Source organism: Peromyscus maniculatus, chromosome 19 (genome assembly GCF_049852395.1).
Source record: "Peromyscus maniculatus bairdii isolate BWxNUB_F1_BW_parent chromosome 19, HU_Pman_BW_mat_3.1, whole genome shotgun sequence".
Taxonomy (NCBI): domain Eukaryota; kingdom Metazoa; phylum Chordata; class Mammalia; order Rodentia; family Cricetidae; genus Peromyscus; species Peromyscus maniculatus.
This window is the reverse complement of record NC_134870.1, coordinates 35,281,867-35,297,330: the sequence shown is the minus strand read 5'-3', so window position 1 is coordinate 35,297,330 and position 15,464 is coordinate 35,281,867. Positions and strand designations below refer to the sequence as shown.

The 15,464-nt window shown below is 38.4% G+C and overlaps 1 protein-coding gene across 1 annotated transcript; it reads right to left on the bottom strand.

The window, feature by feature from the left end:
- Window positions 1-7,956: 7,956 nt before the first annotated feature.
- Window positions 7,957-11,310, bottom strand: Scgb3a2 (secretoglobin family 3A member 2). Its single transcript, XM_006977679.3, has 3 exons — window positions 11,153-11,310; window positions 8,490-8,689; window positions 7,957-8,123 (listed from the first exon to the last, which is right to left on the bottom strand). Exons 1-3 carry the CDS (start codon window positions 11,205-11,207, stop codon window positions 8,100-8,102), a joined length of 279 nt encoding a protein of 92 aa, XP_006977741.1. The 5' UTR covers window positions 11,208-11,310; the 3' UTR covers window positions 7,957-8,099.
- Between the last annotated feature and the right edge of the window lie 4,154 nt (window positions 11,311-15,464).

The following is a 15,464-nucleotide window of genomic DNA, read 5'->3' as shown; positions in this document are numbered from 1 at the left end:
GAGAGGGGGAGTATGGAGAACAAGAGCAAAGTGAGAGCGAGAGTACATATACACCTCTGTGGGTACCAGGAGCATGGAGACTGTTGCATGGAGACCAGAAGAGAGTATGCATCAGTCTTCCCAATTTTTAACATTCTCTGCTTTAGTTCTTGGAGACAGGATGTCTCCTTGAACCTGGAATTTGAGTGTTTTAGATGCTTGACAATCAACAAGCCCATATGAACCTCATGTGTTTCCCTCCAAATGCATGTGTTTCCCTGGGGCTACAGGCCTGGGCAAGACCACACCCAGCTTGCTACTTGGGTGCTGGGCTACAAACTCAAGTCCTTACCATTGCACACCAAGCACTCCTAGCCACTGAGGTGTATCCTTAGCCCCTTTTAGACTTTAATTCACTAACTTGTACCTGTGCAGTAATTTTACTACAACAATCAATGCCATACCCATGCAAGCCACTCACTTCTGCCATCCATCTTGAAGTGACTCTTTCAGGGTAGGACTGGAAATGGGAACAGGTACCATGTCAACACTGAATGGGGAGTAGGGCTAAAGAAGTCTGGAAATTCTCAGTTCTTTGCAGAACATTTTCTCTTCTCTGCCTCTGGTGTTATCTACCCCACTCTCCAATGAGATCCACATATTCAGGCAGCAAATACACTCATTTTGAAAAACAAAACTTTCTTTCGTACGAATAGTGCTTTCCTTTTATGATCTCACTGAAACTTCATAATCACGGTGTGATTGAAGAGAGGTAAAGAGACTCCCTGTGCTCACCTGGGTTCAAGCACAGGATGCCAAAAAGCAGGAAGAGCGACTAGGTGAACACCAAAGAAGCACGTGTAACTCCAAACATAGCATCTGTGACCTGGTGGGCATGGTTCACACCACTGCTATTCTGACCTCACCAGTTCCTGCCTTGACTCCACAGTTTGTGGGGATCGGCACTATGCCCTTCATGGAAGTGCTGGGCAGAGGAGGGTTTCTAGTTAAATAGAATTCAAATTGTATCAGTTCTTTTGACCACTGCCCATCTTTTCTTCTGAGAAAAGGCTATGTTTTAGTTACCTCATGGTAGAGGTTAACCCCACCGGAGCTGCTCACCTGACACCCCTTCTGCTATATATCAGCCTTTCATTTTTTTCTCTCCAAGCATATTGAGGCAACCTTCAAGTATTTCTAGAATGCTCCTTTTCAGGTTTGGAATTTGCTTTTTCCCTTACTTAACATTTTCCCATACAGCATAGCCATGTAGCTGTGCCTTCCTTTCATTAAATCCTTTCTCCAATATAACCTTCTCAGAAAGATAGCCATAGGTTCTTGGATTTAAAATCCCATCCCCTGGAGAGTGTTTCCCATTTGGGATTATTCATTTCATTCCATCATGTCCATCTCTTAACATGATGTTTTAACTCAATTTATTTCATTTCTTCATTAGAATGTTGTATATTTATATTTATGAATATATGTGTATATATGCACACATACATGAATGTAACAATCTTTAATGAAAAAAAGGTCATGAATTTACAAGAAAGCAAGGATGGGTAGATGGGAGGTTTGGATGGAGGAAATGGGAGGGGAAATCATGTAAATACAATATAATCTCAAAAAAATAAAAGAAATCATTTTTAAAATAAAAGAAATAAATCTAAAAACATTTTAAAAATAAAAATTTAATCTCATGAGATAGGAATTGTGATTACTTTGGTCAGTGTTCCTGGCCCAGTTGTGAGCAATAAAAACAGACTCTACTAGCAAATACTTCTCCAGTAACTACTTCTCACATCCATCAATAAGGAAAAAATGGAAACCATAGAAACTTTCCTTAAGGTGAATGCATTATGAGTGCAAAGCAAACATCACTTCAAGTTCAATGTTGCTTTCAAGTGGCTCAGTCTCCACACAAAGGCTAAGTGAGTATCTTACCAACTGGTCACACACAGCATGGTGTAATCATGAGGCCAGTCATGGCAATATGAGAGAAGGAAGAGCATCCCTTATGCTCCCTGGAGAGATCTGGGAGGTCTTCTCAGAGGCAACAGTATTGGAGCCATATCCTGATAGAGAGGAAAGGAGAAGGAATGGCAATTCAATTGGGGCCAGGCAGGTGAGTAGTTAGCCATGAGAGAAACAAGGAAACAGCAGCGTATTGGTGGCTGTGTCTCAGTCAGAGGGCCAGTTTGAAACTGACATCTTCCTATACATCAGAGAGAAAGCACTGAGGCAAATTCCAGTTGCCATGCATATGCATTAATGGGGGATCTACATCTATTACCTTAAAAGAACCAGGTTTCATTACAGCATCATTTCCAATGTGATTTTGACTACCCCTTATGGGATTTTCCTGAGGGACATTGGTGGTACTTCATGGGTAAGTGCCCATTTTCAAAAGCTAGTGAATATTGTGAGAAAGACTTGGAGATACAGCCAATTCCTTATTGGTTCAAATTGACACTATAGTTAAATGGTAGATTAAATCTGTATCTCATGGTGCAAAAGTAATTTTATGTTTATTGGATCAAGATTGATGTATTATAACCATAAAAATTTGAAGTATGCATTTGAGGAATTTCAATAAGTGTCTACACACAAAACTGTCATGTAAGATACTGAACATATTCATTGTGCCTAAAAGTTTTCTTTTGTCACTTGTAATCCATTTGCTTTCGCTATAGATTGGCTTGCACTTTGTAGAGTCATTAGATTGATTTTAAAGTACTATATAGGCAATTCTGTCTTAAGCACTAAGACAACACTTGATAGCATCTTGGGCTTAGTTGGTTTATATGAGTCCTAGGCTACCTTGGGAAATCCTAATCCATTGTTAGCCCACTCCAGATTCAGATAAAATGAGAGGGAAGCCATCTATCTGGCTTTTCCTATTGCCAATATAGTTTGCTTGGCAACATGGGTAGAGAACGCATTAACCTAAATATAAATCACTAGAAACAAAATTGAGAATAATTCATCTCCTACAATTTCTTCAAAGTAAATATTTGGTAGAATATCTAAAGTGTTGATCATTCAGAGTTTTATCATGTTATCCATTCATTAATAAATTTCGTGGTGAGTGTTTTCATGCTTCATAGGCAATGGTGGATGCTATATTCTGCTCATTTTGAACTTCCCCAAAGTGGGGAACAAATCACATCCAATCATTTATGAAAACAATGTTCTGTTTCAAAAGAAATGTTCAGAAAGGAAAAATAGTGATTCCTTTTTATAATCTATTACAATTGTATCTTGCCAGCACAAGTGACCAAGGATATTTTAAAAGAAGTAATACTTGTGTTGATATGTGGAGGGTAAAAGAAAGAACTTGGCAGAATGGGACAAAACTCTCAAAGACAATGAAGAGGAGACATTTAAAGCTTAGTGTGTGACATTTGTAATAGTGCTACCGTGCTCTGGCCACAAAGGAAAGCCAAAGTAGCTGTAAGCGAGAATCCATAGAAGTCCAGGAGAAAAGTAATCTTACAGGATCTCACAGGGTATCCTAAAACTTTGCTTCCCAAACCTGAATCAGAGTGCTTAAGCAGTAGAATGAATGTGAACACCGTTTTACATTTTAAACCTCTGATAGGTTGATGGAGAGGCCAGAGGAAAGTGAAAGCCTGCACAGGAGCACTTGCAAGACAGAAACAGACCAGAGCAAAATAGTGTCAGTGAAGAAGTAGTGATGTGGAGGAGTTCAAGAAAATAGATGAGTCCATGCAGATGTGGTGATGAGTCAGATGGGATCTGTCAGGGAGAGGGAAGTATCGATAAATGACTGACTTATGTCTCAGTATGTGTGGGAGGACACTGGACACAAAACTACTCAAAGCTTTCCTAGGTTGTTAGAGAAAAAAGTGGCCATGATTCTGATACCCAACTCTTGTTTTCTACTCTTCTATCCATACAGCCTCTGTTCATGTTCACTGCATCTGCTCAAATGACTTCAGGCACACAGATGTGGCTTCATTTCTTTGAAGAAGCCATATTCTCTGCATTATGAGCATATTCATTCCCCTAGTAGCTTTCCAGAACATGTTTTGGCTAAGATGTCACAATGTAAGGTCCTTAGATGAGTGGGTCATGTTAGTTAAACTTGTCACAGTATGTTCAGTATCAATAAAAAATATAGCAATGTCCATTTATTGAATAAAATACACAAATCAAATAACATAACTAATAATTATTACTTTTAGTAACACAACACAGTAGACAAGTTTACAACTGAATGAGCTACACATCTGGTTAGGAGCATTGCAAAGAGTGATCTTTGACATAAGTATGAAACTAAGGAGCGTCTATGTCTGTGTTATAAATAGGCTAAAAATACTGAAAAACTCTTGAAGAATTTGAAGTTTGACTTAGTTTACTGTAGAAAATATCTTTCTTGTTGTATAGCTGATGGACTGAAATGGAATCTTTGGGAATAGAGAGAATTGAGAGATTAATATAGCATCCTGGTGGCAGTATTAAGGTTTAAAAAGAGTAGTTAGTACAACAAAAAATATGTAGGATTAACAGGGAAAAATATTATTGACAGAATTTACCTGCTATCTAGAAGGGGATGTTGATAAAAGAAAATATTTAGCATAGTTCCAAACCTTCTGTCTGAGAAAGCCATGAGAATTATTCTGTTATTAAACTGAGACAGGAAATTAGAAAGAGGGTTATTTATTATTTAAAAAAAAAGAAATAGGATTCATAGAAAAATAACAACAAACTCCAGAAGCAAATGAACAAAATAAAACCTCTAATGTGTGTGGTTTTTAAATACCCTTGTCAACAGCTTTAAATTTTTCATTTAAAAATTTTTTACATACAACATATTTTGATCATATTGTTCCATCCCTCAACACTTCCCAAATCCTCCCCCACCTCTCTATGCACCCAATTCTGTGTTCTTTCTTTTCTCCAGACTCCAAAAAGAAACTAAGAACCGAGATCAAAACAAATGAAGAAAACAAACAAAAAACCCAATAAGACAAAACATACCAAAACAAAACAAAACATACACACAAGAAACATACCAAACCAACAACAAAATAAACAAACAAAAAACAAGCAATCAACCAAACAACAACAAAAACCTCAACAACATGGAGTCGATTTTTGTGTTGGTGAACTACTCATGATCTTGTCTCCTGGGATCCTGGGCATGAAGGCTGTGTTGGAATGTGGTTGATATACCACAGATAATCCACTGGTGAAAATTTATTTTCCCTTTCCCAGCATGAATCAATCATAAATAGATTCTTGGTTAGGAGTGGGACTTTGTGTTCACTTCATCTTCTCTATATTAGGATTTTTTTTCTGGTTTGAATGCATGCCGGTCTTTTGCATGCTTTCACAGTTTCTGTGAGTTCCTAGGTGTGTCAGCTCTGTGTTTTGAAAGAGAGAAAGTTTAAATGCAGGCCTATTGAGGTGAACCTTAGAAGGATCATCTCTTAGTTGTCAGACAAGTAACTAAATCTCTTCTTTAAAAGGGAGATAAAGACCAATGATAGATTTCAAAGTTTAGAACAAGGAGAGTCTAGGCATACTAAGACTTCATACAAAATGAAATGAGAATACTCAAATTTAGAATCCTAGGAAAATTGTGGGGAAAATCAGAAAATAAGGGCCATTTAAAGAAATTAGTGATCAAATAGAAGTAAAGTAGATTAAAAAAAAAGGTGAACAATAAATAGGGCATAAAACTTTAAATATAATAGAATTGTATCACATAACAATTACCTTGAAGTGTGATTAAATATGTTATATTGATGCATATGTGTATGATACTTTTACTTCTTATTGAGGAACTATGTACTATATCCCTTCCAAAGTATGTCAGTAGTGATCATTCATTGACTAGCTTTGGACAATAAAAAGAATAGTTGGAAATGATATGTATCACCTTCAGGTAGAAGTTTTTAAAAACTAAGCATACTTTTAAATTTTCATCTATGTGTACTGTATTTTACATCATCCCCTGATCCTCCCTCCAACCTTCCCATATTCTCTTATCCACCCACTCTTAAATTCATAATCTTTTCCCTCATTAAGAATCCAACCATGATTTCACCAGTTTGTCTTTCTCTGTGACTATTTTAGTCTAAATTGCTGGAGAAAGAATTGGATAATATTTGGTAGACTATTGTCAACCAAACTCGGTCATATACTGTGAGTCAAATGTTGTATATATACAACACTAGGATTTAAGGCTGCTTATTACTGCACCTGGAAACTAACCTGTTATTACATATTTGGATAAAATGAGAAAATGAAATAGGAAGTTTCACCAGGTGCAACTACAAATTGTCCTGACTTCATGATTTTTCTACTTTACAATAGTATAAAAGCATTCTTTAGAAATGGCACTTCAAATTTTGAATTTGAGAGGTCAACATTAACAATAAGATTCTCTCTGATCATCCTGGGAAATGGTGTCAAGCCACACCTTCCATACAGCTACAAGGTAACAATGGTACATATTAGCATTCCAAACTGTCCTGTGAGGCCAAGCTATAATGTTCAGTAGGCTGGGAGTATTGAATGCTCTTTTTGCTTACAATGGATGTATTGTGATATAAACCCATACTAAGTCAAGAAATAATCTGTACTTTTGTGCTTTAGTTAAAAAGAAAGAAAGAAAGAAAGGAAGGAAGGAAGGAAGGAAGGAAGGAAGGAAGGAAAGAAAAATAGTCAATAAATGGTAGGAAATCAAGATTTATTTTAGTATTTTATTAGTCAAAATCCAACCAGGAAATAGAAGTACTCTTATGTGCTTAGACTACATAAAACATAATGCAAGGAGTTGATTCAGATGTTAGAATTGACTGAGTGATGATAGAAGAGCTTCAAATCATGTCAGCATTAGGAAGACAATCTAGAAACTGACAAGAGGAAAAGCCACAGTCACATCATGCTTGCTGGAGAATGAAAATGCATATGCAATCAGATAATCAGAGTTCAGAGACTGGAGTCTCCTGGCAAAATCTGGGCTCATTGCAGTCCTAACCATCAGAACCTAGAACCTTGGACACGGTGCTCTCACTTCCAGAGACTTCCATCAATGAGAAGCAAAGAGATCCACTCCCACAATAGGCTCCTCTCTCTTCGACTCCTGTCAACTGTCTGTGTCTCTCAATGTCCACTGACCTATGACCCACAGAAACACTGTGGCAATCAACATGCTATTTTCTCTCTTCCTTCAACAGAAACCAGAGTAGGACAAAGAAATATGTCTGATGGCAAATGTTTCTAAGACTGTGATAGGCCCAATAATGCAAAGAGAGTAACACTCTCCATAGGAACAAACTTGATTTTTCATGAAGGTCTGCTAGCACTAAAGGGGTTCAGTTATATGTTTTGTGTGGTTGTGACTGGAGTACACATAAAAAAATGATATTAATGAGATTAGGCATTTGAACAAAAACCAGATCATTAAGAGCCCTGTGTGTCATGCACAGAAGGTTGAAATCTATTCTGCAGGTGATCATAACATAAGCAAAAATTCTGTCATGGAAAGGTAAGTTCAACATTGTTGAAGATGCTAGATTTAGCAGAAGAAATAGATAATTTATAAATGCTTTGCCCAAGGATTCTGTAGTAAAGACTAAACTTGAGAGAAGACACATTAAAGCTATTGAATGGTCTTAATGTAGTCACAAACTTGGTAGAAATTAGCATCATGGGGTTTCAATGATATCAGCATGGTCTTTGTCTTATTAAACATTACTTGATCTTCTTTTTCATTTTTAAATGCAACTTTTTTAATGGGAGAATAGGAAGTTGATGAATCTAGAAACACCAGTAGATAATGGCAGGGAATGGAGATATTTGACACACAGAAAAGAGAAAGTAATGAGTATATCCTTCACATGCTAGACTATCTGTCGAATAACAGAGTCTCTAGAGACTGTGGCCCAGGAAGAAAACTGTCTAGTTAGGTTCCAGAATGAACACAGGCTGAGCCCCAGATCTTTTCATTGCTTTATTCATTCTTTTCTAGACTCAGTACGCTTTAGGACATTCAGTCTCCAAACGGTAGAATGAGATTCGGCCAGCCAGGATGTGCACATCCTTCTCTTTCCACTCCCACCTTCACTTTCTTTATGCAGATGTTACACTAGGTGTGATAAGGCCTCCTGGAAAATAGAAGCACAAAGATAAAGATGCCAGGCCTAACTTACATGTAATTAGCAAGTTTCAAAAATATTCACTTTCACTCTCCTATTTGACAATGTTTTGCTAATGTTGAAGCAAAGACTCAATGTGCCCTATCAAGGATTTTAAAGCTGTGCAGTTAGGTGAAGTCACACCTTGCACTGTTCAAATGTTCATTGTATAAATGCAGATATTTTGCTTCTTGGAGTCACTGGGATATTATACACATATTTCATGAGTATAATCAATGAAGAAGAAATAATATACTTATAAACAATGAGAGGGCATTCAGGTAGCTAAGGCTTCTCCCATGGAAACAAGACCTCCCCCACCCAAGTTGTGATTACCAGAAGCTTCTTCACAGCCTCTGAAGCCTCTGGTCCCAGTTCATCCACACATTTCTTCAGCCCTGCCACCAGATGTTCTACAGAGATTCCCAGAGTTTTCAGAAGCATCTTCAAAGGATCAAATAAGGGAAGAACATTGTCCAAAGGTAAAGGTAGGTTTTTAACAGGAAGAGGGACACTGTTGATGAGGAAGGCAGTGGCTGCAGAGCAAAAGAGAACAGATTGAAACACGGTACCCCCATCCCTGTCTAAGACCCCATTTCTTTCATCTCTGCCCATTGCAATCTCTAACCTCCATCCGTTCATTTGGATTTCCCATGAATATCTATGCCTTTGGGAGTTTGAATGTGGCAATCCATCTCCCTAGAACTTTCTCTCTCCTGGTAACTGTAGTCCTTTTTTCCTCTTGTGGTCTGGTTTCTTTTTACATGTTACCCCGTACAGAAGCCTATAGCAGCCACTATATTTGAACGTCATCTTCTGTTACTCTTTTCTATTATGTATGTGTTATTTTACCACCTTCATCCTCTCATTGGAATAGAAACTTCATGAGAGTAATGTATTTACTTTTGTTGCTGTGCCTGATGCTCAGAACTGACTATGGCATGTAGTAAGAAAAAGTGCTGAAAATGAATTCAGTAAATATTAATGGGTCATATTGAATAAGAAAGTACTTTGTATATAGGCTGTCTGTAGCCACAGCCTTCCAGCCAAAGGAGAGGTGCCATAAAGCTTCTCCATTCAAGGCCAAGCATAGATGCAATATGATATGTCCATGAAATCAGTTCAGTTCAGTGTAACACCATAATTGCCACCAGTTAGATTAGGAGCAATTCTGAGACTAAGGAGAGAGAAAACATTTAGACACAAAATCAATAAATCATTGGGATGTTAAAATGAATATATATACATATATATGCACACACACATATATATGTATGTGTGCATGTATGTGTCTATACACACACAAGATCAATAAATCATTGGGATGCTAAAATGAATACACACACACACACACACACACACACACACACACACACACACACACACACATTTAGTCTGGCCATCTATTCAGAGAGGAAGACCAGAGTGCAGAATTTCAGTGGGTATGCTCAATAGGTAGATGATAGGATGGTGCTGTAAAAATTCATTAAAATCAAGTTTTTAAAAGCCTTCAATGCCATACCCATAATTATGGAACTTTTTCCAGAGGATAGTAGGGAGTTATCAAAGTTTTTTCATGGGGCAATTGCATTTTACATCTTTGGTTTAAGTCACTAGTAATAGTAAGCAGCAGGGAGGATGAAGGATAAGAAGAAATCAGAAAGGACATTTAGAGGCTGAACAAGGTACTTATAGAAGGAACAGGTAGAGATACGGGAAACTGCCCATGATTAGTTCATGATGTATGAATATGTGCACATATCATGTAAAGCCTATTAATTTGTACAATTGACAAGTTAATAATTACAATTTAAAATAATGGTTTTTAATTTTCCTGCTTAAAAAGGAGGTAAATTACTTAGCATAGAAAATAAACAGAATAGAAAAATATGTGATGTACTTTATTTATTTTTTGGAAAACCAGTGCAGATACATAAATACATGTGTGCATGCGGGTATTCACATAAAAATCTATACCTTAGTAGCTAAGACTTTCCATAGTTCATTTTTTTCTTTGAAAAACGTCTTGATTCCTGATTCAAAGCATGAAACTGAGCCTGTCCCACACCCTGTCTCCATCTTCTATCACTTATTTTCCCTCTCAAACATTCTCCGCATAGGGTGCTAGTTATTTTAATCCATGCTGCTTTCCGCTGCCATATTTGTCTACAAAACTTTCTTTGCACACCAAGGGACAATGAAACATTCACAACTGTCCAAATTTCTCAAAAAAAATACAAAGAATGATCTTAGATCAGGATCTTAATTGCAGGTAGCACTCAGCATCTCATGGTTAATCCTCATACCATTCACATTAAAGTTTTCCATGAGTTTCTGTATCTTTCTGGGGGACATTCTTTGAATTTTTTACCCTTGGTGAACAACGACTACCAAGAAGAATTTTTCTCAGGGATCCAAACATCTCATTCTGTTAGTTACAGTGGTTCCCTCTAAAAGGAGTGGCTCAGACCTCTAAGAAGCCAGCTTCTGTACCTTATTAGAAAATTAAACACTTCAGGTTTCAGTACATCCACTGAACTCTGCCTGTATTGCCTGAATTGTGCAGTGCAATAATCTCTGCAGAAGTTTCATCCCATGCCCAACTGTAAGAACTTTTGCAACAGTTTTTATAGCCAACAAATGAAATTGTTTCAAGGGAATCCGCCTAGCAGTCTGACTAATTGGAGATAAGAGCAAGAATAACTTCAAAACACTGTTAAAAAATTAAGGGAAACTGTGATGTCCATTGTCCAACAGGAGAATGGGCTTTGTGGACCCTCAGTAGGAGCTGGCTAATTTACTATGAATTGAAGATCGTCCTTACATTGGGTTAGCTTGCCTGATGGAGGATCCCCACTATCTTCTAACAGTTACCAACATTTTCTGTGACTCTGAAATTTCTTTTATCGTGCTTCACTGCCGGTATGCCAGGCCTAGTTGTGTTATTACAATAGAAACAGAAAGGTAAAGAACTATTGATGCTCCAGATGGTGACTTACCAGTATAACCACAAATGCTGATGATCACCAGCAGAAAGATGGATATCACCTTCATAGCTGCTGTCTGTGATGGTTTCCTGGACTTTGAACAATCGGAAAGCCCAACGAATCCACAGGGATGTCTGCTTTGCCACACATGCACTAATATATGCACCGAAGACCTGAATTTCAACCATTGTCTTTTGACTCACCCCACAAAGAAGAGCATGAAGGGCATGCTTCCTAACCAAACACAGTGGAGGGCTTTCCACTTTTCATCACATTCTCAGGAGGACCAAAGCCACACACGGAAGTAGTCTCAAGTAGTTCTTTCCCAAGCCCTCACATGGAAACGATGGCAGACTGCAAAGAATTCTTCACCTGGAAGAACACTTAAGAAGAAGAGAAGGCTTTATGTCAGGATAAAGGCATATTTTCCTCCAGTTTGTTCTCTATTTATTTAAAGTTTAGAGAATTGCATTACCTGCTAGGCTTCCTCGATTTAGCTTAATGACATTGCCATGTATCTCTTGAATGTACCCACTGATCAATATTAACATACTGACTATGACAAGGTCACCAGATCTCTGTTATCTTTCCTAGTGTCCTCCAGTAATCAAAGGACAATTCAGGGTATGTTTATCTATCATCATCTAATACATATCTGTGTCATCTATAACATCTTGTACATTCTGAGAATCAATCAACATTCTGAGAACCAATCCATTTCCAAGGCTGTCCTCCCAGGATCCAGGGCTCAGCCATGGGACATCAGAATGACCACATCAGTAAACAACATTTACTGGAGTTCGTTAGGGGCATTGGCTAAGCCCTGAATACAAAAAAAAAAAAAACAGGTCATAAGAGAACATTCAATAGGAGAAACAGGACAGAGTCCATGTGGTTCCTGGAATGAGCTGAGAACCCATTGGTCATGTTTTGCTGCCTATTTCCAGTACCAGAAAATGTGAAGAAGTCATGTGTTGTCAGTCCCTTAATATGTGAGATCAAACTTGCCCTAACTTCCCCCCAAATGAAGGTATGGTATTACTATGAAGACTTCATAAATAGTACAAAGGCATATGCGTGCCAAATAAAAATTAATATGTAGGTCATTGTTAAGTTGTACTGTTTTACTGCTGTTAATTTCAGCTACTTGATAAACTAAGTGAAAAGACTACAGATGGCTTCTGTGCAAAATGAGTACTGCTTTCTCTATGTGCTGCCTCTAGTTCTCAGACATATTGATACCTATATTAATAACAATAATATATGGGTGGCTATGCTGCCTCCCATAAGTTTTATGTCATCATTTCTTTTGGCATACTAAACATCCACTGTCTTACACCAGGTCTGCCATGCCTAGTGTGATTTAAAAATCATCTTAATAGTGGTTTCTAGAGTTTCCCTCTCTGATTCAGGAGACATGCTGGCAGACACTGTGCTTTCTCCATGCCTCAAGCTCCTTCCTGCCAAGGCTTCTCCTGTGCTTCTAATGTTCTGAACTCTTATGTGAATTGCCTTTTGTAGTGGGTAGCCATTCCAGCTTGGATCTGGAAGCTCCAACCCCCATTGAGACTCTGGCAACTGTCACGCCTACAAGGCGGGGCGAGGGGAGGTGCTGGAAACCTGAGAGCTGGATGGGCAAGCGCTCGCTCTGGACGCGCTCTCTGCGCCTGGTTGTGCAGAGCTCCAGAGAACACCGCTGGATTGCTATACACCTTCCCCAGACCCCCGCAACCTATCCATTCCTTCATTTGTAAGTCATCCACTAAATAAATCTTCCTTTTAACTACGTGGAGTGGCCTTTATAATTTTCCCCAATAGCCTTTTTATTCCATATTTCTGTTATTTAAGACATGTAGAATCCCTGCTGACCCTGAAGACAATGGCTTCACCCAAATTCCTAATTCCTAGAGGTTAGGAGCAACTCAACTGTGAGTTCATTTTTTTTTTCATGTGCAAAACAAACAATTCAGAGTCCAAACATTTCCCCTGGGCAAGATCTCTGTTTGTCAAGACACTCTGAATCTCTGTTTCCCCTGTCCTTATCACTGCAGTCATGTACTAGCTGACTAAAGACAGTTCAGTAGGACTGGAGCCCATTGAAACTGTTCAAACTAGTCATTCTTTAGTTCATTACTCTATTATTCTTATCATTTCCCTTGGAAACAGCAATAAGAGCTCTTGGCCACATTTTACCTACTCATCTCTCTCCCCAGGATCTCGTTGCTCCCGTGAATTCCTAGGCCCTCTGCCATGCCATGTTGCTGTACCAAATACCAAATTCTGTTTACACTGCCAGTCATTTCCTGATGTGCTGGTAAGAATATTTATAAAATAAAATCTTTTTTTTTTTTTAAATTTGTTCTTTGAGAATTCTCAAACCCTTTCTTGCACGTTTGTCCTGACACTGCTAACTTTGCAAAGCTTTCTTTGCATCATGGATTGAAGTCTTCTTTCTAAGGTTTTGTTGAGAGTATCTTGAGAATGTTGTTTCCTCATTTTGGATCCCAGTACAGAGCCCAGCAAAGTTTGTAATTATGAGGAGTCTCGGTGCCAGATCCCATGTGCAATCATTTCAGTCTTATAATATACCCTCTATTGATAAGTTTTCATTGCATTTTTAAACAAATGACATGAAGCCAGAAGCATTGAGTTAATTGATGGGATCACTTAATCAAAGATGGGATTCACATTATCACCTCAATAGATACAGGTAAGCATTTGACAAATTCCAGCATTCCTTCTTGGTAAAAGCCCTGAAGAAACTAGGAATAGAAAACAAGTGTTCCAACATAATAAAAGGCTATATCCTATCAACCTTCAGCCAACGTCACACTGAATGGGGGAAAACTCATTGAATTTCCATTACAGTCAAGAAGGGGACAAGGGCCGGCCAGCGTGGCGCCCGCCTTTAATCCCAGCACTGGAGAGGCAGAGCCAGGTGGATCCCTGTGAGTTCGAGGCCAGTCTGGTCTACAGAGCAAGATCCAGGACAGCCACCAAAACTACACAGAGAAACCCTGTCCAAAAAAACGAAGGGGACAAGGGCTCCTACTTGCTCTACTTTTATTCAACATGGTCATAGAAGTATTAACTAGAGCAATAAGACAAGAAAGAGAAGGTGTACAAATAGAAAAAGTAGAAGGCTAACCCTTATTTGCAAATGATATAACCCTGTACATACAACATTATAAAGATTCTACCAGAAAGTTCTAACAACAAACACTTTCAGCAAAGTAGTAGACTACAAATTCAACAACTAAAGATCAGTAGCTTTTCTATATACTGATAGCAAATATGTTGATAAAGAAATCACAAAACCAGTGACATTCACAGTGGCTTCAAACAATCTTAAATACCTAAGAGTAAGTCTAATCAAGGAACTTAATGACTTCTCTGACAAAAATGATAACACACTGAAGATAAATAAAAGACACCAGACTTCCTAGACCCATGAGTTAGCTGAATTAATAGAGTGAAATACCTGTATTACTGAAAGTGATCTACAGACCAAATACAATTAAATTTCATTAAAATTTCAATGACTTTTGTTTGTACCTGCAAACTCATGAATAAAAGCTCTATGAATTTAAACAAAAAATTTTTTTTTCAATGGCTGGGACCCACCTAGGCCCTCTGAATGCAGGTAATAGTTATGTGGCTTGGAACAGATGTTACAGCCACATTGCCCTCATCTTTAGGTAAGGACTTTCTTAAAATGACTCTAATCACTCGGGAAGTATGACAATTGAGATTATTCTATGAAATTAAAAAACTTCTGCATAGTATGAAAAACATACAAAAACCAAGGTAAGAATAAGTCCAGGCTGGCGGGCTGACCAGCCCTGCAGCTACCCAGACCCAGAGCCAGGGTTATGTGTTGGCCCACCCCAACATCCACCTCAACTTTAATTTGCTGGAATGAGGGGCAGGAGGATCAGTCCTGAGGATTCCAGGGCAGGAACTCCAAGGCACAGGGAAGCATCAGGATGTCTGGGTGGGTGGGAGGTGGGGGGTGGGGTGCAAGAAGTCCCAGTGAGGGCCCAGTGTCAATGTTGTGTCAGAGATCAGGGGCCTCAAACCAGACCAATGATTCTTTGGGATGAACGCCTGTATGGATAAAGGGCTTTACTCCATGGCTCACTGTATTATACTGCAACTTCAATGAGGAGATTTTCCCTTTCTTCCTTTTTTTCTCTTTAATTTTATTTTGTTTTACTTGGGTGGAGGAGGAGATGGGTGGGATCGGGAGGCATAATATGAAAGATATAAAGAAATAAAAAGAAAGTTAAAAAAATTAAGTCTATAGAATGAGAGAAAGTCATTA